This window comes from Phyllobates terribilis, unplaced genomic scaffold (assembly GCF_046119375.1).
Source record: "Phyllobates terribilis strain yellow unplaced genomic scaffold, ASM4611937v1 Scaffold_3__8_contigs__length_932513732, whole genome shotgun sequence".
NCBI classification, from domain to species: domain Eukaryota; kingdom Metazoa; phylum Chordata; class Amphibia; order Anura; family Dendrobatidae; genus Phyllobates; species Phyllobates terribilis.
In genome coordinates, this window is record NW_027362763.1 from 890396193 (window position 1) to 890420518 (window position 24326).

Genomic DNA, 24326 nt, shown 5'->3' on the forward strand with positions numbered 1-24326 from the left:
GGCGAGACCCATCCGGGTCAGAGCAAGAACAGGGACGGACACGATAGTCACTTCAGTACCTTTTACTGGTGGAAATTCAGGCACATCCCGGAGCACTTTAGGGTGAAGGGTGCATATCAGGATCCTCCCCAATGAGCGGGTGTAGGGCCTCCTGTTTCTTGCCTCTGCGTAGTAAGTTTCTGAACTGCCTGGAGCTAGGCCAAACTTTGTCTCTGTCCTGCGCTGCCTGACCTTGTGGTAGGGCCTTTTCTTGGAATACACGTTCCTCAGTGTAATGCACACGCCCGGACTGACTGGCGTGTGTGTGATTAGTGATTCCACTGTGCCATGAACCGGAGAGTGCCTGGAGGGGCGTAACTAAGTATCTGCCCGATCCGACCAAGGTCGCACGACGGCATACAACGCCAGTGCACCAGGGAGGAACCGAGTAGAGGGACAAGGTGCCACTCCAGGTCAGACCCCGGACACGGCTGTTGACCCACACCGGGGAATACAAAAACAGGCAGGCTAGAGCGCAGGCTGGGTAGGGTCCAGTACAGACTGGGAGACGGGTTCAGAGCCGCAGATGTGGTAATCAAGCAGAGCAAAGCGAAACCGCAGACGTGCTAGACAAGGCTGAGCAGAGCGAAACTGCAGACGCGGTAGACAAGGCTGGGGAGAGCGAAACCGCAGACGCGGTAGACAAGGCTGAGCAGAGCGAAACCGCAGACGCGGTAGACAAGGCTGAACAAAGCGAAACCGCAAACGCGGTAGACAAGGCTGAGCAGAGCGAAACCGCAGACGCGGTAGACAAGGCTGAGCAGAGCAAAACCGCAGACGCGGTTTACAAGGCTGAGCAGAGCAAAACTGCAGACGCGGTAGACAAGGCTGAGCAGAGCAAAACCGCAGACGCGGTGGACAGGGCTGAGCAGAGCAAAACTGCAGACGCGGTGGACAGGGCTGAGCAGAGCAAAACCGCAGACGCGGTGGACAGGGCTGAGCAGAGCAAAACCACAGATGCGGTGGACAGGGCTGAGCAGAGCAAAACCGCAGACGCGGTGGACAGGGCTGAGCAGAGCAAAACCGCAGACGCGGTGGACAGGGCTGAGCAGAGCAAAACCGCAGATGCGGTGGACAGGGCTGAGCAGAGCAAAACCGCAGACGCGGTGGACAGGGCTGAACAGAGCAAAGCCGCAGATGCGGTGGACAGGGCTGAGCAGAGCAAAACCGCAGACGCGGTGGACAGGGCTGAGCAGAGCAAAACCGCAGACGCGGTGGACAGGGCTGAGCAGAGCGAAACCGCAGATGCGGTAGACAAGGCTGAGTAGAGCGAAACCGCAGATGCGGTAGACTAGGCTGAGCAGAGCGAAACCGCAGACGCAGTAGACAAGGCTGAGCAGAGCAAAACCGCAGACGCGGTAGACAAGGCTGAGCAGAGCGAAACCGCAGATGCGGTAGACAAGGCTGAGCAGACAGGAACCACCGAAGCGGTAAGTAAGACAGGACAGAGATAAATCGCCGAAGCGGTAAACAAAGACAAAGCAAAGGGGACAGGGCTCTGTTCACATGGAACAGACTGGAAAAGAAAGGCAGAACCAGATACACACAAGGTACTTGCAAAGAAGTAGCGAAAGGACTCCAACTCACAAACGGAAGTACAATGACAACGAGTAGAAGTTAGGTGCAGGTTCAGACTCTACAGAAAAAGGGAGCAAACGGACATAAAGACAAAACAGATAAGAAGCTAGGAGACAGTTCAGACAAGAACAGATACTGCAACAAAATGCAGGAACGAGCCTAGGTAAGGCCAAGTGCTGGTTCAGACACTGCAGAAAAAGGGAGCAAACGAACATACAGAGAAAACAGGTAAGAAGCTAGAAGACAGTTCAGACAAGAACAGTTACTGAAGCGATATACAGGAGCGAGTCTGGGTATGCGGCCCCCAGAGGGCGGGACGAACAGGCTAAGAGCGAGTTCACACGGGCCTGGAATTATAGCCTCCAGGAAAGGCAGAAAGACAGCTGGCTAGAGTGCACAGACAGGACACAGTTCAGACACGGGAACTGATACCGCAAGGCAGGAAACATAGACAGGACCTGGCACATCAGTGACTAGAAGCCAACTGACAGAACAAGATGCTCAGGCAAGGATTCCAAGGAGGAGCTGGTTTAAATACCAGGTGACAGACAGCAATAGGCTGAGGACGCATTAGGGGTGTGTCTACAGCAGCTACAAGAAACAGGAAGTTCGGCGGGCGTCGCCCTAAGCAGCCAGAGCAGAGCAAAGCAGACAGTATGGAAAGAAGCCAGAGTGGCAGTCTGGACTGGAAATCAAGTGCGCGCTCTTGCACAGTGGGAGATGGACCACTATGCAAGGACGCCGCCAGGTATGTTACACTCAGCTTGCGGGGCCTATGTGTTTCCCGTCTCTGTTACGTATCAGCACTTTAGCGATCCTGGGACCTGTAGTTCTCCAGGGATTCCAGTTATACCTTACTGGGTCATAGAGATCCCGGTAAGCTCGGACCCGGTGTCCGGTAACTTCTTCGGGGTGAGCTGGTTAAGCTCCTCTGCCCCCTAGGTACTAACTCTCCACTCGCCTTCGGCCTACTCGGGCCCTCACTAGGCTATACACACTAACGGCAGCTTGCCGCGCTTCACCGATCTTATGGCGCCGGCACACCTAAAGCTCACTGTTCAGAGCTACACTGAGTCTGGACTGTGCTCCTCTGCAGGAACTCTCTCAACAGACTTGACTAAGCTGAGCTCGACTCTGTATTCAGGTCTGTGCTTGCTGAACTCTCCAAAGGAACTGAACTGCCTGGCTCCACCTTCCCCATTTATCTCCCTTACGGGCTCCCTCTGCTGGTCTGAGGTGGAAGGTGGAGATGTGTGAATGTTTATGGGGGCCTCTTGTGGAAGAATCCATCAATGCACTCTTCTAGGATCTATGATACCAAGTGCTGCTGGGCGTCACAATAAGAAGCGCCGTACCAGCAATAGAGCTGGCAGATCTGATGTCACCCAGAAGCAGGACTACTCCCAAGCCCTGGAGGAGTCCCTACACTCGGGGAAACCTCCTCAGCTCAGCACAAACAGCAAGTCACACGCGTACTATATAATAGCCGGGGCGTCGGTAATTGAAACCGCCGCACAGTCACATAGTACCTCAGTGACAAGCAGCAATACAGACTTATATGATAATAAAGTGACCCAATCTGCCAGCACACAAATAGTGGATCTGGACATGACATTTCTTGCAGGGGGTTCACTGTCAAGAAATAAAAGGGAAGAGCTTGCTTGTGGGAAGAATGATAATAAAAATCCCTTTGACACACCTTCAGTAGAAACAGATAAGGTTTCAGAGGACTACTCACCAAATGTGACACCTTATAAACAACGACGTAGAATGGACTGTACAAGTAGCCCTTCCACCCTTGCTGTTCCTACCTTTAAAAATATTCCTAGTGATATTTCCCAAACATTCCCAACAACTGGACACTCTGTAAACCTTTCAGCTTCAGAGAAGTATATACTAGACCTTCTGACATCTACTATACAACAACTGAATGTCAATATGAACAAAAGGTTTAACAGTAGTGTTGAGCGATACCTTCCGATATCGGGAAATATCGGATCGGATTGGATCGGACCGATACCGAAAAAGTATCGGACATCGCCGATTCCGATACCGGAAACCAATGCAAGTCAATGGGACAGAAATATCGGAATGAAAATAAACCCTTTCTTTCCTTGTAGGTTAATTCTACATGAAGGAAAACAACTAAGAATAATGTAGAATGTATTGGGGGAGGTGGGGGAGACAATAAAGGCATAGAGGTTTAGCCCAATCAAATGGAATAGCAGGAATTAATATTTTTTTTAAGACGTTCTGAGTTACGGAAATATTGACTATGTTAAGTATTTTTATATTTTGTCAGATATTTATGTTTCACTACTTCTATGCTCTTCACCTTCTTTTTTACTTCTCCCACACTTTCTCCTTCATCATCCTCAGCATCTTTTTCATCCTCTTCTTCTTCACCTTCTTCATCTTCTTCTTCTTCACCTTCTTCGTATTATTCTTTTTTTTTACATTCTTCATATTCTACTTCATCTTCTTCATATTCTTCTTCTTCATCATATTCTTATTTGTGACAGGCATTCCTGTAGTTGTCATCTATAAAAGGTTGGACATTACACCTTTCGTTCTGCCCGTCGCAAAAGATTTACAACAGGATTTGTCCGCGTTCAGTTTGGCCTGCAGCAGCAGGTCTTTTCCAGGGGCACCACGAGGAGGAACGGACTCACCCCCATACACTGCTTAGTCATCTTCTGCTTATAATTTAGATATTATCTTTTGCTCTGATTTTTAGTCTTAATGTTCTTCCGCTTTTTGTTCTGCAGCTTCTTGTATTTCTGCTTCTTGGTTTTCTGTCTCTTGTTCTTCTGTATCTTGGTGCTTGTCTTCTCTTCTTTGTCCTCTTGGTCAACTTCTTCAGGGTCATCTTCTTGGTCTTCTTCGGGGTGGTCTTCAGGGTCGTCGTCTTCGGGGGTCCTCGTCTTCGGGGTCCTCGTCTTCTTCGGGGTGGTCTTCAGGGTCCTCGTCTTCGGGGTGGTCTTCAGGGTCCTCGTCTTCTTTGGGGTGGTCTTCAGGGTCCTTGTCTTCATCGGGGTGGTCTTCAGGGTCCTCGTCTTCAGGGTCGTTGTCTTCGGGGTCCTCGTCTTCTTAGGGTTGGTCTTCAGGGTCCTCGTCTTCAGGGTCCTCGTCAGGGAGATCCAGAGTGATTACCAAGAACCATTTCAAAAAGCTTGAACTTGGAAATGTAGCAGAAGGTACAAGAAAGCTGAGGAACTACCGAGAACCAGCTGACGGTACTGGAACCCGGATGGGTAGCAGAAGGTACAAGAGCCAATGGAACTGCCGAAGACCAGCTGACGGTACTGGAACTCGGTTACTAAGCAGGAGGTACCTGTGCCAGAAAGCACTACCAAGGACCAGCAGACGTTGGTGGAACTTGGATACCGAGAAGGAGGCACCTAATCCAAAGGCACTGCCGAGAACCAGCTGACGGTACTGGAACCCGGATGGGTAGCAGAAGGTACCCATGTAAAAAAAAGTTCAAGGCCGCGAGCCGGCCGCAGTTACCAAAACCCACAGTCCTACAGGGGGTGCTTGTCCTATTGGCACTATGGAACCAGCCTTCATTGCCTGATCCCGCAGCCCACATAGGAGTCACCTAAACTGCAGGCACCATAGAGTCGACTAACCCGACCGCAACATGACAGGACAACGCATTGGAGGCAAAGTGACGTTGACACTACCCGGAAACAGCTGGCGTGCTGGAACCAGGCTGGGCAGGAGGGAGTACCCGTGCCAAAGTCACTGCCGAGAACCAGCTGACGGTACTGTAACCCAGATGGGTAGTAGAAGGTACAAGAGCAAATTGAACTACCGAGGACCAGCTGACGGTACTGGAACCCGGATGGGTAGCAGAAGGTACAAGAGCCAATGGAACTGCCGAAGACCAGCTGACGGTACTGGAACTCGGTTACTAAGCAGGAGGTACCTGTGCCAGAAAGCACTACCAAGAACCAGCAGACGTTGGTGGAACTTGGATACCGAGAAGGAGGCACCTAATCCAAAGGCACTGCCGAGAACCAGCTGACGGTACTGGAACCCGGATGGGTAGTAGAAGGTACAAGAGCAAATGGAACTACCGAGAACCAGCTGGCAGTGCTGGAACCCAGGGTAAATACTAAAAACAGAGTGGAGCTAGAGGTGTAATTGGAGCAAGTTTTAAATCAGTAGTACAGTGGATGTGGACAAAGCAGGAAAATTTGCCGGACACACAGCAGGGGAACAGCTGACGTTACTGAACCCCAATAACACTGGAGCAAGCGTTGACTGTGCAGACGGCACTTCTGAGCAGCAACTAGCGGTATTGGAGCCCAGGGTAAATACTAAAAACAGAGGAGCCAGAGGTGTATTTGGAGGAGGTTTTAAATCAGTAGTACAGTGGATGTGGACAATGCAGGAGAAATTGCCGTCCGCACAGCAGGGGAACAGCTGACGTTACCGAACCCCAATAACACGGCAGCAAGTGTTGACTGTGCAGACGGCACTTCCGAGCGCCAACTGGCGGTGTTGGAGCTCAGGGATAATACTGAAAACAGAGGAGTCAGAGGTGTATTTGGAGGAGGTTTTAAATCAGTAGTACAGTGGATGTGGGCAGAGCAGGAGAAATTGCCGTCCGCACAGCAGGGGAACTGCTGACGTTACCGAACCCCAATAACATGGCAGCAAGTGTTGACTGTGCAGACGGCACTTCCGAGCGCCAACTGGCGGTGTTGGAGCTCAGGGATAATACTGAAAACAGAGGAGTCAGAGGTGTAATTGGAGCAACTTTAAAATCTGTAGTAGTGAGAATGTGGACAGAGCAGGAGAAATTGCCGTCCGCACAGCAGAGGAACAGCTGACGTTACTGAACCCCAATGACACGGCAGCAAGTGTTGACTGTGCAGACGGCACTTCCGAGCACCAACTGGCGGTGTTGGAGCTCAGGGATAATACTGAAAACACAGGAGCCAGAGGTGTAATTGGAGCAACTTTAAAATCTGTAGTAGTGAGATTGTGGACAGAGCAGGAGAAATTGCCGTCCGCACAGCAGGGGAACAGCTGACGTTACTGAACCCCAATGACATGGCAAATAGTGTTGACTGTGCAGACGGCACTTCCGAGCGCCAACTGGCGGTGTTGGAGCTCAGGGATAATACTGAAAACAGAGGAGCCAGAGGTGTAATTGGAGCAACTTTAAAATCTGTAGTAGTGAGAATGTGGACAGAGCAGGAGAAATTGCCGTCCGCACAGCCGGGGAACAGCTGACGTTACTGAACCCCAATGACACGGCAGCAAGTGTTGACTGTGCAGACGGCACTTCCGAGCGCCAACTGGCGGTGTTGGAGCTCAGGGATAATACTGAAAACAGAGGAGCCAGAGGTGTAATTGGAGCAACTCTAAAATCTGTAGTAGTGAGAATGTGGACAGAGCAGGAGAAATTGCCGTCCGCACAGCCGGGGAACAGCTGACGTTACTGAACCCCAATGACACGGCAGCAAGTGTTGACTGTGTAGACGGCACTTCCGAGCGCCAACTGGCGGTGTTGGAGCTCAGGGATAATACTGAAAACAGAGGAGCCAGAGGTGTAATTGGAGCAACTTTAAAATCTGTAGTAGTGAGAATGTGGACAGAGCAGGAGAAATTGCCATCCGCACAGCAGGGGAACAGCTGACGTTACTGAACCCCAATAACATGGCAGCAAGTTTTGACTGTGCAGACGGCACTTCCGAGCGCCAACTGGCGGTGTTGGAGCTCAGGGATAATACTGAAAACAGAGGAGCCAGAGGAGTAATTGGAGCAACTTTAAAATCTGTAGTAGTGAGAATGTGGACAGAGCAGAGAAATTGCCGTCCTCACAGCAGGGGAACAGCTGACGTTACTGAACCCCAATAACATGGCAGCAAGTGTTGACTGTGCAGACGGCACTTCTGAGCGCCAACTGGCGGTGTTGGAGCTCAGGGATAATACTGAAAACAGAGGAGCCAGAGGTGTATTTGGAGGAGGTTTTAAATCAGTAGTACAGTGGATGTGGACAGAGCAGGAGAAAGTGCCGTCCGCACAGCAGGGGAACAGCTGTCGTTACTGAACCCCAATAACACGGCAGCAAGTGTTGACTGTGCAGACGGCACTTCCGAGCGCCAACTGGCGGTGTTGGAGCTCAGGGATAATACTGAAAACAGAGGAGCCAGAGGTGTAATTGGAGCAACTTTAAAATCAGTAGTAGTGAGAATGTGGACAGAGCAGGAGAAATTGCCGTCCGCACAGCAGGGGAACAGCTGACGTTACTGAACCCCAATAACACGGCAGCAAGTGTTGACTGTGCAGACGGCACTTCCGAGCACCAACTGGCGGTGTTGGAGCTCAGGGATAATACTGAAAACAGAGGAGCCAGAGGTGTAATTGGAGCAACTTTAAAATCTGTAGTAGTGAGAATGTGGACAGAGCAGGAGAAATTGCCGTCTGCACAGCAGGGGAACAGCTGACGTTACTGAACCCCAATGACATGGCAGCAAGTGTTGACTGTGCAGACAGCACTTCCGAGCGCCAACTGGCGGTGTTGAAGCTCAGGGATAATACTGAAAACAGAGGAGCCAGAGGTGTAATTAGAGCAACTTTAAAATCTGTAGTAGTGAGAATGTGGACAGAGCAGGAGAAATTGCCGTCCGCACAGCAGGGGAACAGCTGACGTTACTGAACCCCAATAACATGGCAGCAAGTGTTGACTGTGCAGACGGCACTTCCGAGCGCCAACTGGCGGTGTTGGAGCTCAGGGATAATACTGAAAACAGAGGAGCCAGAGGTGTATTTGGAGGAGGTTTTAAATCAGTAGTACAGTGGATGTGGACAGAGCAGGAGAAAGTGCCGTCCGCACAGCAGGGGAACAGCTGACGTTACTGAACCCCAATAACACGGCAGCAAGTGTTGACTGTGCAGACGGCACTTCCGAGCGCCAACTGGCGGTGTTGGAGCTCAGGGATAATACTGAAAACAGAGGAGCCAGAGGTGTAATTGGAGCAACTTTAAAATCTGTAGTAGTGAGAATGTGGACAGAGCAGGAGAAATTGCCGTCCGCACAGCAGGGGAACAGCTGACGTTACTGAACCCCAATGACATGGCAGCAAGTGTTGACTGTGCAGACGGCACTTCCGAGCGCCAACTGGCGGTGTTGAAGCTCAGGGATAATACTGAAAACAGTGGAGCCAGAGGTGTAATTGGAGCAACTTTAAAATCTGTAGTAGTGAGAATGTGGACAGAGCAGGAGAAATTGCCGTCTGCACAGCAGGGGAACAGCTGACGTTATTGAACCCCAATAACATGGCAGCAAGTGTTGACTGTGCAGACGGCACTTCCGAGCGCCAACTGGCGATGTTGGAGCTCAGGGATAATACTGAAAACAGAGGAGCCAGAGGTGTATTTGGAGGAGGTTTTAAATCAGTAGTACAGTGGATGTGGACAGAGCAGGAGAAATTGCCGTCCGCACAGCAGTGGAACAGCTGACGTTACTGAACCCCAATAACATGGCAGCAAGTGTTGACTGTGCAGACGGCACTTCCGAGCGCCAACTGGCGGTGTTGGAGCTCAGGGATAATACTGAAAACAGAGGAGCCAGAGGTGTAATTGGAGCAACTTTAAAATCTGTAGTAGTGAGAATGTGGACAGAGCAGGAGAAATTGCCGTCAGCACAGCAGGGGAACAGCTGACGTTACTGAACCCCAATAACATGGCAGCAAGTGTTGACTGTGCAGACGGCACTTGCGAGCGCCAACTGGCGGTGTTGGAGCTCAGGGATAATACTGAAAACAGAGGAGCCAGAGGTGTATTTGGAGGAGGTTTTAAATCAGTAGTACAGTGGATGTGGACAGAGCAGGAGAAAGTGCCGTCCGCACAGCAGGGGAACAGCTGACGTTACTGAACCCCAATAACATGGCAGCAAGTGTTGACTGTGCAGACGGCACTTCCGAGCGCCAACTGGCGGTGTTGGAGCTCAGGGATAATACTGAAAACAGAGGAGCCAGAGGTGTAATTGGAGCAACTTTAAAATCAGTAGTAGTGAGAATGTGGACAGAGCAGGAGAAATTGCCGTCCGCACAGCAGGGGAACAGCTGACGTTACTGAACCCCAATAACACGGCAGCAAGTGTTGACTGTGCAGACGGCACTTCCGAGCACCAACTGGCGGTGTTGGAGCTCAGGGATAATACTTAAAACAGAGGAGCCAGAGGTGTAATTGGAGCAACTTTAAAATCTGTAGTAGTGAGAATGTGGACAGAGCAGGAGAAATTGCCGTCCGCACAGCAGGGGAACAGCTGACGTTACTGAACCCCAATGACATGGCAGCAAGTGTTGACTGTGCAGACGGCACTTCCGAGCGCCAACTGGCGGTGTTGAAGCTCAGGGATAATACTGAAAACAGAGGAGCCAGAGGTGTAATTGGAGCAACTTTAAAATCTGTAGTAGTGAGAATGTGGACAGAGCAGGAGAAATTGCCGTCCGCACAGTCGGGGAACAGCTGACGTTACTGAACCCCAATGACACGGCAGCAAGTGTTGACTGTGCAGACGGCACTTCCGAGTGCCAACTGGTGGTGTTGGAGCTCAGGGATTACAGTTCAGGTGGTAGAAACATGAACAGAACAGGAGACCTGGATGCTTTTGCCAACAATTATTTATTCTGGAAGAGGACTGGCAAATTCATGAGAGATCCAGGCCTTGTTCATTTTGAGAAAAGTAAGCCGGTCAACGTTATCGGAGGATAGTCGCATGTGACGGTCTGTTAGTACACCACCTGCGGCACTAAAGACGCGTTCCGATAATACACTAGCAGCAGGGCAAGCTAGCACCTCCAATGCATACTGACTTAGCTCTGGCCATGTATCTAGCTTACAGACCCAAAACTTGAAGGGAGAACAGCCGTCTGGGAGTACACTAAGAGGGCAAGACATGTAGTCTGTCACCATCTGACGGAAACGTTGCCTCCTGCTGACTGGAGCCGTCTGTGATGGTGTAGACATTTGTGGCGGCGGGGACACAAAACTTTGCCACATTTCGGCCATACTGGTCTTGCCTTGTGCTGAGGTGCTGCTTCTGCTCCCTCTTTGTGCAGAGCTTCCTCCACTGCCTCGACGCACTGAGCTGCTTTGTAAAGCACTAGCAGCACTGCTCTCGGATGGAATGGAGAACATGATGGAATGCACCAGTGCGTCTTGGTACTCCCGCATTTTACGCTCCCGGTTCAACGGTGTTATGAGGCTTTGTAAGTTGTCCCGGTAGCGAGGATCTAGGAGGGTGGACACCCAATAATCAGCCGTGTTGAGAATGTGGGCGATGCGGCGGTCGTTTCTCAGGCACTGCAGCATGAAATCAACCATGTGCTGCAGACTGCCAACTGGCCAAGAAACGCTGTCCCCTGCTTGAGGCGTGATCTCTGCCTGCTCTGCATCACCCCACCCTCGCTCTAGATACTGACTACTAGAGCATTGTGTACCTCCCTCCTCTGGACAGATGTCTTCCATTGACTCCTCCTCATCCTCCTCACAAAGTGTCCCCTGCCTAGGCCTTTGTGAGGAACCACGTTGCGCAGACTGTAGAGAAGCAGATGGCATTTGTGACTCCTCATCCTCCACCTCTTCCAAAACCTCGTCCCTTAGTGCTTGCAGTGTTTTTTCAAGCAGGCAGATAAGGGGGATAGTCATGCTGACTAGTGCATCATCTGCACTCGCCATCTGCGTGGAATAATCGAAGGCACACAAAACGTGGCAAATGTCCTTCATAGAGGCCCACTCAGTGGTGGTGAAGTGTGAACGGCGCGCACTGCGACTTGTTTGCGCCTGCTGCAGCTGGTACTCCATTACTGCTGCCTGCTGCTCACACAACCTCTCCAACATATGTAACGTTGAATTCCACCTGGTGGGTAGGTCACATATGATGCGATGTTCCGGAAGACGTAATCGGCGCTGCAGAGCTGCAATGCGTGATCTTGGATTGCTGGAACGCCGCAACTGAGCGCACTCTATGCGGACCTTGTGAAGCAGTGCATCAAGATCCGGATAGTCCCTCAAAAAACTCTGCACGACCAAGTTGAGCACATGTGCCAGACATGGGATGTGAGTGAGGTTGCCTAGGCCCAGAGCTGCCACCAGATTTCGGCCATTGTCACACACTACCATGCCTGGCTGGAGATTCGCTGGCACAAACCACACGTCGCTCTGCTGCTTGATGGCATTCCAGAGCTCCTGCGCTGTGTGGCTTCGATTCCCCAAAGAAATTAATTTTAATACGGTCTGTTAACGTTTGGCCACGGCTGTGCTCATATTGGTCACCATAACAGGTAACCGTTCACGGGTCGATGTGGAGGTAGACAGTGACGGCTCCTGCAGCGCTGATTCAGAGGAACTGGAGTATGAGGAGGAGTTAATGTGTACAGACTGGATTCCTGCAATCCTTGGAGTTGGCAGAACACGTACAGCGCCACTCTCAAGATCTGTACCCGGCTCCACAACATTTACCCAATGGGCAGTGAGGGAAAGGTATCGTCCCTGTCCATGCTTACTGGTCCACGCATCGGTGGTCAGGTGGACCTTGCTACTGACGGCGTTTTGTAGCGCATGTTTAATTTTTCCCTCCACATGATGTTGCAGGGCAGGGACGGCTTGCCTGCTGAAATAAAATTGGCTGGGCACGTTGTATTGTGGGACTGCCAATGCCATAAAGTTACGGAATGTGTCAGTCTCCACCAGCCTGAATGATAGCATTTCAAGGGCCAGTAGTTTAGCAATGCCAGCATTCAGAGCCTGTGCTCGGGGGTGGTTTGCCGAGTATGGGCGCCTTTTCTCCCATGCCTGTGCTAACGATGGCTGTAGACTGGCCTGGGAGTGTGAGGATGACTGGGAAAGTGGTGCTGTGGGTGGAATTACACTGTGTCTCTGTACAACAGTGCCAGAGATTCTTCCATGGCGATCCTGTGAGGAAGCTGAACCAGCTGTGTGTGAGCTGGAGGAAGAGGCTACAACACGAGCTGAAGAGGTGGTAGGTGGCGCTGTAGGTTGGCCTAGGTCTTCAGTGTGTTTTTGTAACTCCACCACGTGCTTGGTCCGCACATGTTTCCACATATTTGTGGTATTGAGGTTGCTGACACTTTTCCCTCTTTTCACCTTCTGATTACACAGCTTGCATTTGACAAAGCAAATGTCATCTGCAACTGTGTCAAAAAAGGACCAGGCACTGCAAGTCTTGGGAGCGCCCGCTTTGGATTTTGGAAGAGCCATGCTCCTAATGGGTGCCGAAGTGGAGGCTACAGGCAACCAAGTCTGCCCCCTCCCTCTCCCTCCTTTTTGGGCTGTTCGGAGAATCTCTTCCTCAGAGCTGCTCCCACCACCTTCCTGTCCCTCACGCCATGATGGGTCAAGGACCTCATCATCTACACCACCCTCTTCAAACAACTGCTTCTCCTGGGTAGTCTCGACAGCACAGTACGCACCAGAAAGTGGCACCTGAGTCTCATCATCAGATGCGTACTGAGGTGTGCTGCTGACCATAGGCACTGGCCCACCCGCCTCTTCAGATTCAGAGAGACAAAACGGTTGCGCATCACTGCATACTACCTCTTCTTCAAATTCTCGAATTCTGCTTGGCTGGCCCCCTCTTTCCAAGCCAAGAGATTCAGAGAACAGAAGTAGAGATGGCTCCTGTCCAGGGCTCTCTGACTGCCTGGGCAATTTGGCAGGTGGTGAAGAGACAGATGGGTGCTCTTCAGTGCTCAGGACCTGAGAGGATCTGGAACTAATTGAAGTAGATGCGTTAGCTGCCATCCATCCGACAACGGCTTCAATTTGGTCCTCCCGCAGCAGTGGGGTACGGCTAGCTCCTACAAAGCTGCGCATAAAGGACTGTTCCCTGGTAAAACTGGGGGATGCTGAGTCACTGGTGCCTGCAGCAGGCACAGAATCCCCACGTCCTCTCCCTGCAGGCACAGAATCCTCACATCCTCTCCCTGCAGAAACTCCACGCCCACGCCCACGACCACATGCCTTACTCCCTGCCTTCTTCATCTTAATAGACTGATAAAGATAGGCAGAAAAGTACTAAGGGCTTAGTGTGCTTATTCCTGAACAGCTGCTAACAGGTATAAGAAACACTAATTTTATAAAGTGTGGACTAGACTTTAATATGAGCTAATGTGGCCTACACAACTGTAAAGTGGAGTGTTTGGTGAACTTTATTTAGGTTTTTTTTGTCACAAAAAGACACTGGATGTGCCTAAAGATGTAATAACGATAGTATCACAAACTTTTTGTAGCTATTACAATGTAGGAAGGTAACCTACAATGCAATAGATGAGGCTGTAAAAAATAGGCTAATACTAATCTGGCTGGGGCTGCAGGGCCCAATGCTGCAGAAAGGCTCCTCTAACTACTCCTATATAGTGTGTTTGGAACCAATTTAGCTGAATACGGATGGAACCACCACACTAATAGGAGAAATCAGGAAAAATTATGAATTGGCAAAAAAGGACAATGTATGTGGCAGTGACACACACTGAGTTCACTACAACCAGACGTGGTTGAAGCACACACTACAGGGTGAGCTGCACTCACACACGAGACCTTGCAGACAGCGGTGAACAGTACAGATGCAGAGCACTGTGCACTAGCGCTGCAAGACCAAAAAAATTTCTCTATCTACTCCTATATAGTGTGTTTGGAACCAATTTAGCTGAATACGGATGGAACCACCACACTAATAGGAGATATCAGGAAAAATTATGAATTGGTAAAAAAGGACAATGTATGAGGCAGTGACACACACTGAGTGCACTATAACCAGACGTGGCTGAAGCACACACTACAGGGTGAGCTGCACTCACACACAGAGACCTTGCAGAAAGCGGTGAACAGCACAGAGAACTGTGCACTAGCACTGCAAGGCACAGCGATTTATAAAGTAGCTTGGGTAAAGCAGAATAGACCAAATAGGTAGCTAAAACTGTCCCTCAGAACAACAGTATCCTATCCCTAACTGAATTCACAGCAGAGTGAGCTCAAAATGGCGGCGGCGGCTTTTATAGTGCATCATGACATCATTTCAGCAGCCAATTACAGCCATGCCATTAGTTAAGATGCCTACATGCCTAACAGGATGTGCCCACACTTCTTAGGATCCTCATTGGCTGAATAAAATGAAAATGGCTCATTGCATTATGGGAACTTCCGATTCCGGTATACGATATTGCAAAAGTATCGGAATTAAGTATCGGAATTCCGATACCGCGAATATCGGCCGATACCCGATATTTCAGTATCGGAATGCTCAACACTATTTAACAGTTTACAAACATCACTGAATAATATAAATCACAAAATTATTGAAACTGACAAAAAGTCGAATCTATATCTATTAAACAGAATTCCTTAGAAATAGAACATGCTTTGCTTAAAAAAGAGGTTAAAGTACTTAAAACAAAACTTACAGACTTAGAAGACCGCAATAAGCAGTACAATATAAAATTCAGAGGTATCCCGGAAAATGTGCTACAAGCAGATCTTGTTCCATATATTAAACATATATTGTACAAATCTTTGCCATCCTTTCCTACTGCAGATTTAAAAATCGACAGAGAACATAGGTTACAAAAACCTAGCTTTCTTCCAAAAAAAACACCAAGAGAAGTGATTGCTAGAGTGCACTTTTACCAAGCAAAAGATCAATTTATAGACTACCTAAGAAAACATAAGAACCCACCTTCCCCCTATGAGTCGATTAAAGTTTTTCCTGATTTCTCTAAAGAAACTTTAAACGCCGGAAAATCCTTTGCAGGTATTACCTCCATTTTAAGATCAAACAACATTTTCTATAAGTGGGGTTTCCCCACTAAACTCATAGTATTTTTCAATGAAAGGTCAAACGTGTTACAAGATACAGAGATTGGATGGAATTTTTTAAAACAATTCAAAATACCCAGAAATGGATACAACTGCGACCATGAAGGAATAGAAGACACTAAAGAGTAATGGTAGTTGAAGGTTTTAAAGGAAAACTTGCTATACAATTTCCTTGTTTATGTTCTATTTTATTTTACTGCTGATTATAAGCTATCTTCTGATGCAAGTTCTCTTCTACTTAAAATTGCTTTAACTCCAGGTCTCACACGCAGAGTTTCCCAAATTTTCTTTTCCCCAATTATAGGATGAGGTGTTCGAGAACTGGTATATTTTTGTTCTCTACATTTTTCCCTGGATCATCTAAGGAGTATCAGAATCTGGCTTTCTTTTGGTTTTTGTTTTGTTTTATGATTGCTTTTCTACAGAATTGCATTTTATTTATTACCTTCACCATAGGTATATGCTTTGAAATATTGTACAAAGCACTACACATGTTTTTTTCTGGCTATAATATATATTTTTCTTGTTTAAAACCTAATGGCGCTAAAAATTTTATCACTGAATATCAAAGGACTAAATAGTCCGTTTAAGAGATATTCCGCCTGAAGGGAAGCCAAAGGCTCCAATACTGATATAGTGGCATTCCAAGAAACTAAATTCTCTCAAATTAACCCACGAAAATTTTCTCATAAAGATTTCCCCCATATTTTTAGATCCTCTTCGGTCCTTTCAATTATTAGAAGAGATTATAGATAACAATGGTCGCTACCATATTCTTGTCTGCATTATTGATACAGTAACGTACACTATGGTAAATGTGTATGCCCTTAACAGAGGCCAAATTTCATTCCTCAATAAATTAATGAAAAGGGTACAGAGACACCAGAAAGGAAATTTACTTATTTTTGGTGATTTTAATATTTCCCCCGAGCAAAATTTGGATACTTTGGCTTCTCCGAGATATAAAATGTTTACTTTAAATAATTGGTTAATAAAGGAACAGTAATTTGATGTATTCAGATGTTTAAATTCGACCTCAAGGGAATACACCTATTATTCTGCTAAACATAAAACCTTTTCAAGAATAGACATGGTTCTGACTAATTTACTTGCCCTACAAAAATTTAAGGATATTCAAATAGGTACCATCACTTGTTCAGACCATGCTCCTATCAAATTTTCTTTGAAATCCACACTACCAAATAGTTACTCTAAAATGTGGAAATGCAATTCTTTTCCACTGCATCGTCCAATGTATAAAACAAAATTTGATAATGCCATTATACTATACTTTCAAGAAAATATCTCACAAGACATTTCCCCTGCTACTATTTGGAACACCCATAAGGCAGTACTTAGAGGAGTTCTCATACTATTAAACTCACAACATAAAAGAAAAACTAGAGAAAGTATCCAAAATATAATTCAAAAGATTAATGATGAAGAGGAAAAACAACAACAAAACCCGACAGATAAAACCCATTCAGTTATACTGAATCTTAGAGCCGAACTTAAATTCATGCTTACGGATAATTATGATAAATTAATGAACTCTATCAAACTTGATTATTATTTCTCCTATAACAAAATTACCAAACTCATGGCTAATAAAGTTAGGAAACAACGTATAAGATCAAGAGTCATTTCTATTAAAAAAGATGGAGCCTCTTATGTCCATCCGCAAGACATAGCTGAGCAATTTGCAGCATTCTTTTCCTCTTTATATAACCTGAAAGAGGATGTGAATACAACCCAACCAAACATCAAAGGAATGAATCAATTCCTTTCTAAAGTCAACCTACCGCAACTAAGTTCTGAACAAATTAACTCACTAAATTCCCCTTTCGCCATAGATGAAACAAAAATTGCCATTAAAAAACTACAAGAGAATAAATCTCCTGGGCCTGATGGTCTCCCCAATGAATATTACAAATTATTTAAACATAACCTATCCAGCCCCTAGACATCCATGTTTAATAAAGCTCCTAACGAAGGCCTTCTTCAAAAAGAATCCTTAGAAGCTACTATCGGTGTTATACCAAAACCAAACAGTGACCTTGAGGCGATTTCGAATTATAGACCCATATCCCTCTTAAACACATATATAAAAATTTATGCTAAACTTATTTCTGAAATATTGCTAAAAATCTTACCCTTATTAATTCACTGTGATCAAGTAGGGTTTGTTAAGGGGAGACAGGTCTCAGAAGGAACCAGGAGAATTTTGAATTAACTTACATCTGTGGAAAGGGGAAAATCCCCTCCATTCTGATTTCTCTAGATGCCGAAAAGGCGTTTGATAGGATCAATTGGGATTTTATGAGCGCTACTTTATATAAATTTGGCTTTCAGGAACAAATTCTTAAGGCCATCTTTTCCCTATATTCCCTATATATCAGCAAGGGTCCAAGTCAATAATCTACTTTCTAATTCCTTTTCTATCTCAAATGGCACACTCCAAGGTCGCCATTATCTCCGCTTCTTTTTGATCTTATAATGGAACCTTTTGCTGAAACCATCAGAACCAACAATCTCATAAAGGGCATTCCATTCAATCACAGATAATATTAAATTGGAGACGACATTTTAATTTCTATTATGGACCCTATTAATTCTTTAAGAGCTGTTTCTTTAATAATTAAGGCGTTCTTGTCGGTATCCTATTACAAAATTAATATAAAAAAGTCAGAGATCTTAATTTTTTTTTGGACTCTCAATTAAAAAAAACAATGTAAAGGAAATTTCCCTACACCTGGGAAAAATCCCAAATTCCTTACTTATGAATTAAAATTACGAACCCCTTAAACAAAATCTTGGATGACAACTTAAATTGCTTACAAAAACATATTCAAAGTACTGTTAACAATTTTGTTAAAATCAACACTTCATGGATGGGCAGGATCGTTTTTTTATAAAATGATGATCTTGCCTAAATTGCAGTATATTCTCAGAATAATACCAATTCAAATCCCTGATCTATGGACTAAAAACACTTCATAAACAGCTTTCTAACTACATATGGCAAACAAAAAAACCAAGAATCGCAACATTTTTATTATTCAAAAATAAAAGAAAAAGGGGCATGGGCCTACCAAATATTCAGGCCTATTCTGAAACCAACATCATTCTCCAAAGCAAACACTGGTTTCTAGATGAAGGGAAAAATAATTGGACAGCAATGGAAAAGCTGTACAATGGGGATTTTTCTTTGTCAGCACTCATTATTTCGCATTTATTAGACCAAAATCTTCCATTACCCGAACATACACTAATAAAATCCACTATTACACTATGGAGGAAATTATATAAGATCACAAAAAATAACCAAAATAACTACCCATTAGAGAAAACTTCCTATATCTTTTTTCCACACTGCCCTTCCTAATTTTCCGATTGATAAATGGGAAAAATTTGGAATTTTAAATTGCTCTGCTTTAATTACAGGTCTTAAAAAAGATGCAATTATTAACTTTCAAACCCTAAAAATTCTATACAATCTTTCGGAGGAGGAATTTTTTAATTTTCTAGAGCTTAGGAAATATATTAGAAAAAATTTAATCTCCCTATGCCTCTTCCTAGAGTTAATATTTCCCTTTTTGAAAACTTTACAAACGATAATTGTAACATACCTGGCGGCGTCCTTGCATAGTGGTCCATCTCCCACTGTGCAAGAGCGCGCACTTGATTTCCAGTCCAGACTGCCTTCCATACTGTCTGCTTTGCTCTGCTCTGGCTGCTTAGGGCGACGCCCACCGAACTTCCTGTTTCTTGTAGCTGCTGCAGACACACCCCTAATGCTTCATCAACCTATTGCTGTCTGTCACCTGTCATTTATACCAGCTCCTCCTTGGAATCCTTGCCTGAGCATCTTGTTCTGTCAGTTGGCTTCTAGTCACTGATGTGCCAGGTCCTGTCTATGTTCCTGCCTTGCGGTATCAGTTCCTGTGTCTGAACTGTGTCCTGTCTGTGCACTCTAGCCAGCTGTCTTTCTGCCTTTCCTGGAGGCTGTATTTCCTGGCCCATGTGAACACGCTCTTAGCCTGTTCCTTCTGCCCTCTAGGGGCCGCATACCTAGATCTGTTGTCTGTGTCTTTTCCCAGTGTCTGTTCCTGCCCTAACTATCTTTCAGCCTGTTTCCCGTCTCTCTCTACGCCCATATCTTCCCTTTTTCTGCAGAGTCTGAACTCGTACCTAACTCCTGCTCGTTGTCACTGTACTTCCATTTGTGAGTTTGTGGTCCACTCGCTACTTCTGCTCTGACCCTTTGCTCACTGCTCCGGCAGTCTCGATCTTCTCTGACCCTTTGCTCACTGCTCTGGCAGTCTTGCTCTGCTCTGACCCTTTGCTCACTGCTCCGCAGTCTCGCTCTGCTCTGACCCTTTGCTCACTGCTTCGGCAGTCTCGCTCTGCTCTGACCCTTTGCTCACTGCTCCGCAGTCTCGCTCTGCTCTGACCCTTTGCTCACTGCTCCGGCAGTCTCGCTCTGCTCTGACCCTTTGCTCACTGCTCCGGCAGTCTCGCTCTGCTCTGACCCTTTGCTCACTGCTCCGGCAGTCTCGCTCTGCTCTGACCCTTTGCTCACTGCTCCGGCAGTCTCGCTCTGCTCTGACCCTTTGCTCACTGCTCCGGCAGTCTCGCTCTGCTCTGACTCTTGCTCACTGCTCCGGCAGTCTCATCCTGCTCCACTCTTGCTCACTGCTCCAGGCGGCCTCGTCCTGCTCTACTCTCGCTCACCGCTCCGGGAGGTCTCGTCTTGCCCTGCTCTTGCTCGCCGCTCCGGGCGGCCTCACTCTGCTGTGTTTGTCCACCGCATCTGCGGTTCTGTTCCTGAGTCCCAGTCTGTACTGGGACCTATCCACTCTGTGCTCCAACCTGTCATACCTGCCAGTACCTCCCTGCCTGCATACCAGTTGTGCTTACCAGCATCCACCTGCCTGCATACCGGCCGTACCTGTCAGTACCTCCCTGTTTGCATACCAGTCGTGCTCGCCAGCAGCCACCCGTCTGTGTGCCAGCCTAACCTGCCTGTTCCTGTATTCCCCGGTGTGGGTCAACAGCCGTGTCCGGGGTCTGACCTGGAGTAGCCCCTGGTCCCTCTGCTCGGTTCCTCCTTGGTGCACTGGCGTCGTATGCCGTCGTTCGACCTTGGTCGGATCGGGTGGATACTTAGTTACGCCCCTCCAGGCATTCACTCTCCGGTACGGTCCAGTGGAATAACTACATATACACGCACACGCCAGTCAGTCCGGGCGTGTGCATTACAATAATATTTGGAATACAACAAATATATATGCTTTTTTCAATTCTGATACAGTTTTTGAAAAATCAAAACCCATGATAAAATGGGAAAATGACTTAAAGCCTCATTTCTCTCCTGAAATGTGGAGGGAAGCGATTGACGTAACATACAAATCTAATGTCAATGCTAATCTCCATGAAAATTACTTTAAAATATTATCGCGCTGGTTTTTCATGCCAGTTAGACTTAAAGCATTCATGGAACATTCTGACTCTTGCTGGAGAAATTGTGGACAAAAAGCAAATCTTATACATATCTTCTGGACATGTCCAAAAATTATAACAATATGAAAAGAAATCTCTAAATTACTAAATAAAATCAATATGCAAATTGCCTCTTCAGAGAAAAAGAGGACTTGAACTCTATAGCGCCACCTATTGGAAGCAGCAATCCTACAAGTCACAATCAATCGTTTAACGAGTCGTGCAATATGACTTAGGATAAAAGTCAAATCAGAATCTTAATTTTCAGACACGGTGTTTCGGGCTGCTGGCCCTCGTCAGTGCAAAGTATGAGAACTGATTTGGCTAGGTGAGAGGCTCTGGACTGATGTCTAAGGGGTAACGTTACTCCTTGTGGAGAGTGACATACCAACTCTGGCATGTCAAGGTAAGGAGGCTTAATCGCCGTGCAATGCTCCTCTGGGAAATGTAATATGCAAATTGCCTCTTCAGAGAAAAAGAGGACTTGAACTCTATAGTGTCACCTATTGGAACTAATAAAAATATTATTCTAGATGGTCTTCCTGGAATAAATACTTTTCCCCAGGGAGGAATAACCTCTCTACATAAATATTATTTTTAGCCAGAAAATATATAGATTTCTTTATTTCAATATACATAAGTTGAAAACCTGTGAAGTTATAACTATGATATGGATGATCTCGCTTTTATTTCCCTTTTATCCCTCTTTCCCTATGTACATTTACCTTTCCCTCCTCCCCTTTTTTTTGTCCACCTTTTCCTTCCACCTTTTCCTTTCCTCTTTCCCCTCCGAATCTCTTTCCATGTTCTCTTCTTTGTTTCTTTTATGTTACAAGTTTGGTTTCTTGAAGTTGATGTAACTGTATATTACATTTTATTTTCCCTTTCCCCTATATTATAAAAATCCCCAAATAAAAATAATATAAAAAAAAAAAAAAAAAGGCATGGTCAAGACATTTTTACTTTTTACCAGGGTTACTTTATTGTTTAGCTTTATCGTTACAAAGTCCTTCAATGTAGATTTAGCAACAATTATCATTACATGTGACCTTTTGAGTTATTATAATGGTGTGTCTATTGGAGATTGTAGAAGTTATACTGACTGAAAGTCTTATTGAATATTTTCAGCAACTTAGTTTTAATTTTTTTTAGCTGCTTGATATTCGGTCTAAGCTTTCCTCCAGGGAATTGTGTTTGCAAGAACTAAAAGCTGAAGTGGAAAGCTACCAAGAAAACAATGCACGACAGTCCTCTCTTATCACCTCTCTAAGAGCAAGGCTACAGGAGACAGAGGAAGATTCGGGTATATTGGCAAATTCAAAAACTAGAGCAGAATTGACCTTAAAGGGAATCATTCAGGAAAACCGAGGGCTGAAAGAAAGACTACAAGAAATGGAGTCCAAGTTAAAGTAAGCTATCACTTCTATTACAGGGAATCTGTCAGTAGATCAAACCTCCAACGCCATGTGGGCATGCAGGTCATAGAAAGTTACATACAGTGATGCTTTGATATCTGCAATCCAATGCCTTGCTCCAGAGAAATCAACATTTTTTTAATATGTAGATGAGCTGTTAAGATCTATACAGATCTGCATGAGAATTTGCCTACAGAGATTATTATAAATTAAAGGGAGAGTTACCAATGTAAACCAAGTAATGACTGCCACTTTGCTCTCAAAATCACTCACAGCACTGCAGTAAGATCAGAACTAACACAGTACAGAAGGGAAGTTTGTCTCATTATCTAAACATTTGCAGCTGCAGTCCTCTCATAGGGTTCAAGAGTTGATCCTCCTGATAGATTCCATTTAACTACAGCTGTATGAGGGTAATAGTTAATAGACTTATCAAGTATAAAAAAAATCTAATTTGATTATTATATATTCAGTAGCCAGCTTAGAGATATTCATACAATAGATTAATTCCTAAAGCCTGAGCCACTGTTAATGGGTTACTGTATATGTGGCCATTATAACCTTTTGCCTATTGAATACCAATGAAGTGAACATGTTTTCTTGTTTGTTTAATTGACAAAGGCAAGTCAATCAAATGAAGCAGACAAGATTTGTGGCTCTTTTATGTGTGGTTATAATTGTAATAACTTTATGTGAATCTGTCAGCAGGTATTTTGCAACCTCATCTGAGAGCAGCTTGATGTAAGCAAAGTGACCCGGAATCCAACGATGTATCAGTTAGTTTACTGGGTGCAGCAGTAGTGACACAATCAGAGTTCTTAGATATAAGATGCAGCAAAGCTGAGAAACTGACTCCGTCCACACCAGGCTCTCTATGCACATTGTCTATTGGTAGAGAGCTGCCTTCCATTTAAAGAAGTTCTCGGACCCTCAATCATGATCTTGTTCAAGTAGAAAAAGGGGAAAAAGGACGGCACATCCGAGCTAAAATAAAACACTCTTCAAGCTTTATTAAACGTCCAACGCATAAAAACACGGTGCACCAAAAAGGCGTCAGGTGACCATGCCATTACCTGTATATTGTTTTTATGCATGACGTTTAATAAAGCTTGAAGAGTTTTTTTTATTCTACTTCAGATGTTCAATCCTTTTTCTACTTGAAGTAATTCTGTGAGTCAGCAGATGGACTGGCACCCAAATCAACGACAGAGATCGTCTGTTCATTTGTACGGTGAGCGACATATGCCTTAATATTTTTTGATGAGCTTGTTCAGTTTACTATCATACACATCAAACTGAACATATGTAAGTGTTACTACTAGTGATGAGCGAGCATGTTCTGGTAACCCTTTCGACGAGCATGCTCGAATGTTATGTTAGAGTCACTCCGTGTGCATGATTTGCGACTGTTTGACAGCTTTAATTCATGTGAGGAATGTGTAACAAACAGGCATTCCTCACATGTATTAAAGCTGTCAAACAGTCACAAATAGTGCACATGGAGTGACTCTAACATAACATTCCAGCACATCGAAGATACTTGGAAAACACCCGAGCATGCTCGTAAATCTCGAGTAACGAGCATGCTCGCTCATCACTTGTTACTACCTGTTTCACTGACTGGTGATTTGTGTTTTACAGATGTCTATAATTGGCTGTTAGATTGTCGTTATTATTATAATCATGAAAAAATATATGTCTCCTTATCTAGAACACACATGGCTCATTTGGAAGATAGCAGATCTGAGGCGTCTAGAAATAGTCGGAGTCATGGTCAGTTTGTGACTAAACTGTTCTCAAGTTTGGGTATAGATATGGGAAAAGAAGACCCAGAATTGATGATATTGTCCAAGGTACTGATTATAAGAACTACAGTGTGTGTGTATATACAGTACAGACCAAAAGTTTGGACACACCTTCTCATTTAAAGATTTT

The 24326-nt window shown here is 45.8% G+C and overlaps 1 protein-coding gene across 1 annotated transcript in view; it reads left to right on the forward strand.

Moving 5' to 3' along the window:
* CCDC170 (coiled-coil domain containing 170) overlaps nucleotides 1–24326 on the forward strand; it is a 252314-nt gene that overhangs the window by 121316 nt on the left and 106672 nt on the right. The window contains exons 5-6 of the mRNA XM_073672707.1: nucleotides 22129–22385; nucleotides 24103–24244. Coding sequence (XP_073528808.1) covers nucleotides 22129–22385; nucleotides 24103–24244 — 399 coding nt within the window. The remainder of the gene's footprint in view (nucleotides 1–22128; nucleotides 22386–24102; nucleotides 24245–24326) is intronic.